The 4,185-nt window shown below is 34.9% G+C and overlaps 1 protein-coding gene across 1 annotated transcript in view; it reads left to right on the top strand.

The window, feature by feature from the left end:
* Positions 1 to 979: 979 nt before the first annotated feature.
* Positions 980 to 4,185, top strand: part of Ero1L (endoplasmic reticulum oxidoreductin-1-like protein) — a gene marked incomplete at its 5' end in the record, with an annotated part of 13,100 nt that continues 9,894 nt past the window's right edge. The window contains 4 exon segments of the mRNA XM_070125606.1: positions 980 to 1,104; positions 1,403 to 1,597; positions 1,769 to 1,815; positions 2,799 to 2,816. Of these exon segments, the coding sequence (XP_069981707.1) occupies positions 980 to 1,104; positions 1,403 to 1,597; positions 1,769 to 1,815; positions 2,799 to 2,816 (385 nt within the window).

Below are 4,185 nucleotides of genomic sequence, written 5' to 3'. Positions count from 1 at the left end.
GGTAGGTGGATGGGTTGGTGAGTGAATGTCCAGGTGGGTGGATGGGTGAATATGTAGGTGGATGGGTGGGTGAGTGAGGTGAATGAGCCTCTGGTTTGGTGGGTGGGTGAGTGTGCAGGTAGTTGGGTGGGTGGGTGGGTTTTGTGAATGTGCAGATGAGTGGGTGGAAGGGTAACTGTGCATGTAGGTGGGTAGGTGTGCAGGTAGGTGGATGAATGAGAGAGAGAGAGAGAGAGAGAGAGAGAGAGAGAGAGAGAGAGAGAGAGAGAGAGAGAGAGAGAGAGAGAGAGAGAGAGAGAGAGAGAGAGAGAGAGAGAGAGAGAGAGAGAGAAAGAGAGAGAAGAGAGAAAGAGAGAAAGAAGAAGAGGAAAGAGAGAAAGAGAGAAAGAGAGAAAGAGAGAAAGAGAGAAAGAGAGAAAGAGAGAAAGAGAGAGAGAGAGAGAGAGAGAGAGAGAGAGAGAGAGAGAGATTCTTTTTATTCTTTTTATTCTTGCACCACATAAATGCAGAAATGTAAAACATATAATGCTTGAAGGGTTTGCTTTACAGGTTTCATGAAACATACCATCATGATGAATATGAAATGTACTTTTCCACATGGTTTCATAAATCACTGAGAACACACAGAAATAATTGTCAGGATTTCATTCTATGCCATGTATTTTCATGCTGTATATTGTAAATATTGTGTAACTGTGTGAGGACTGCCAAAAAGATCTTCCTTTTGTAGGATGAAGCAGCATGCATCTCCATACAGTATTACCCCTACTTTAAACCAGATTTTCAGTATTTGTGATTATGTTCTTTCTTAGTTTTTGTCCCCTACTTTCTGTCTCTTTTTCTTATCCTGTCATGTACCCTCAAACATTCATGCTTTTATGATGTTATAGATTTTTTTATAATCAAAAACTATCAGGAGCAGATCCTTTTGCAAAAACAATCCAAGAATAAGAATAACAAGTGCATCTTACTGCGGCAGGTTCCAGAGGGCATAAAGGGAGCTCCCATAGATAGAAGTGAGAAGAAACAGAAGGAAAAGTCCCACATGGTGCCTGGACACTGTGATGGAGAAAATGACCTTGGTTACTTGAATACTACTCTCAGGTAAGGTATATGGCCTAGATTTCTTTATTTCTTGTCTACTATTACTTGCTCTTTGTATTTTATTTTATTTTAGTTAATTTATTAATTTCTTAAATCTTTTATTCATAGTTTATGATGATTATTACCTGTTTTTATTAGTAGTCTCAATATCATTGTTGTTATTATTACCATTATTATTATTATTATCATAGGTCTTTGCATATTTGTCATCTGGAGAGGATCTTTTTAGTAAAGGGTCATGTGATATTTTTATAGGCTTATGAATTATTGATGCTAATTGGAACCTCTACTATTTCAGCAAGGAATCCAAAGTTGGTTTTAAGCGCTGGGCAGCCCACGATGATGCACAGCTGAACTTCTGCAAAATTGATGATGAGAGTTCGGAGGATAGTGAATATGTTGACCTATTGCTGAATCCTGAGCGATACACAGGTTATGCAGGACCTTCAGCACATAGAATATGGAGAACAATATACCAAGAAAACTGCTTTAAGTAAGTTTGTTACCAACATAATCATTCTGTTATTGATGCCATCTAAACCAAGTAGTTACTCATTTTCTTTCACCCAGACACTTGCTCATATTTTATCTCTTTATTAAATAGATTTTTTGATTTTTTATTTCTAAGTGTTTTTTTATATTAAAGCTAATTGTGTATCCACAGGCCATCGAGGGCAATTGGTCGTTACACAGACTTCAGTAGTATTGGGGGTAAGTTGTTGCAATGGTTTGAATTGTGGTTTAGAGTTTGACGAAAAAAAGGTTTTGATACAATATGAATACAGTAAATGTTAATTGTTTGATAAAAGATTATTACAGTTTGTCCCTCTAACATTATAAAAATAATTAGCATATAAAGTTGATTTTCCAAGTTTGTTAATTTATAGTTAACCCAATAGTGATGGGTAATCACACTGTCTACTGCTGCTTTCTGTGTTAGATTTTATATCTACATAGATGGCTCCACAAGTGCTTATCTACCATAATCCAGCTAGAATGCCTACAGCAGAAGGATGTTTTCCCCATTCCTTGAGTTTTTGGATGTTTTTTTTATTTTATTTTATTGATATTGATGTCATTATTGTTGTTAACACTACAATGATTATGATATTGCCAAAAAAGAAAGAAAGAAAAAAATCTAAATTCAAGGGAAAAAGTAAACAGGTGAAATACAGAATGTTAGTAATTGACTCATTGGCAATTAAGTACCTGTGGAGCCATCTCTGTATAAAGACAACCAATAAACAAAAAGACATAATGGAAATGGCATGTATTTTTGCCATCCCATCACTCTTGGGTTAAAACCCTGATATGAATGCATCATTATTTGTTGAAGACAATGATCATACTAATATGAATGTGCAGCAATCTCATTTCATTATTTATTTATTCATTCACTAATAAGAGTGTTTTAATTTTATTTACTCTCACAATTTTCATGAAGTTGAGCTGTGCTAATGCCTATCAATGGATCAATATATTGGTTAAATCTGCTGGTCTTACAGTCTCATTTTTTTTAAACATTGTATAGATGATATATGTTGAACCAAGATTCAGTATTAGTGTTTAGAATTTAGGTCTTGTTGCAATGATATACTCAGACTTAAATATTCAAATCTAAATGAAATACATTGAATGATCCCATTTCTCATTTGCATTTCCCTCTCTCTTCCCATCTCTTTTGTAAAAAACAGCCAATGATTTTCTGAAAGGTAAGAGAGCGTCCCGTAGGTGGTGGTGTTTTTCGTTGTTTTTCCTTTACACTCGCTCAGTTGGCAAACAAGGTTCTTGTCGTTATTTTTTGTTGAGAAGAAATGGCTTGGAAGAGAACCGTCAGCAATATTATGTTTTGAGTTTGCAAACCATTGAAGTCAAAAGAAGACATGTTAGTTTATGCTGCATTTTCTCTGCTGTTTGTGTTTGTATGCATGAATGTTCGTGTTTGTATGCATGAATGTTTGTGTGCATGCCTATGACTGTGTGTGTAAATGTGTTGCCCAATGGTGTCTTATGTGACAAGCTTCATGAGATATGAATGGATTTTTATGCATGAAATAAGCATACACACAATCTTGTGAGATTGAAGTGGTCATAGGAGGAAGAAGGAAGTTGTGATGATTCTTTTTGACAAGCTATTGGAGAACATCAGGGGCCGTACTTTAAAAACATTCAAACAGTTGCTCGCACTCTGGCGCTCATGAGTGACTCGAATCCTTACTCTAAAAACAAGGCAATGCCAGGGACAGCTAGCAGTTGTACACCACACAAAGTGCAAACTTTGACAATAGCCGCTACTATCAAGCAAATCAAAACATGAAATTGGCGCTAAATTTGATGCTGGTTGACATTTTCAACTTAGTTATTACTTAAAATGTCAATTATTTCTTAACATGCAGCTAATCTTGTTTGATTTAATTTTGTTGACAAAACACACAATAATCATTCACTCGTATGCACATATACTTTGATACTGTCACACACACATACACACTCGTATAGAATCATGCATATACACATACACAGTATTTAATTCAATATTTTCCCTTAAACCTTTTCTTCTGCTATTTCTTACATTTTATTTCCATTTTGTTGTGATATTGATGAATACTAGTCTTACTATTTACTTCTTCATTTTAAGGAATTAATATATATATATATATCCCATTGTTTAATAATCATGTCTAATGTGAAAATTGCCAATGTCAGTCGTCTCTGACACAAGCAAATGCCCTCTCTATTAAAAGCATGGTATTTGAATGAGCTACAGCATGTCTTACTTCAGAGCCTCTAGTAGGTATGTTTATAGTAGTCATGAGATATTAAGGCATACTATATACAGAGTTCTCAAGGAAATATTCCATGTACTGAGTTAGCTCTAATTTTGTGCTGCAGTCAATATTTGCCCCAAAATGTTCTTTTTTTCAAAGGTCAGTAACAAGTATTTTCTATTTCTAGAACAGTACTACATGTACATTATGTAGTTATGATACTAATTTTCCCTGTTGCAACAGGAATTTTAGTAATATTATGACATCTCTGACTGATTGTGTATGTGGTTCTGCTGTTAGGAAATAAACCCAT

The sequence above is a fragment of the Penaeus vannamei genome, chromosome 9 (genome assembly GCF_042767895.1).
Source record: "Penaeus vannamei isolate JL-2024 chromosome 9, ASM4276789v1, whole genome shotgun sequence".
NCBI lineage: Eukaryota > Metazoa > Arthropoda > Malacostraca > Decapoda > Penaeidae > Penaeus > Penaeus vannamei.
This window is presented reverse-complemented; position numbering and strand designations above follow the sequence as displayed.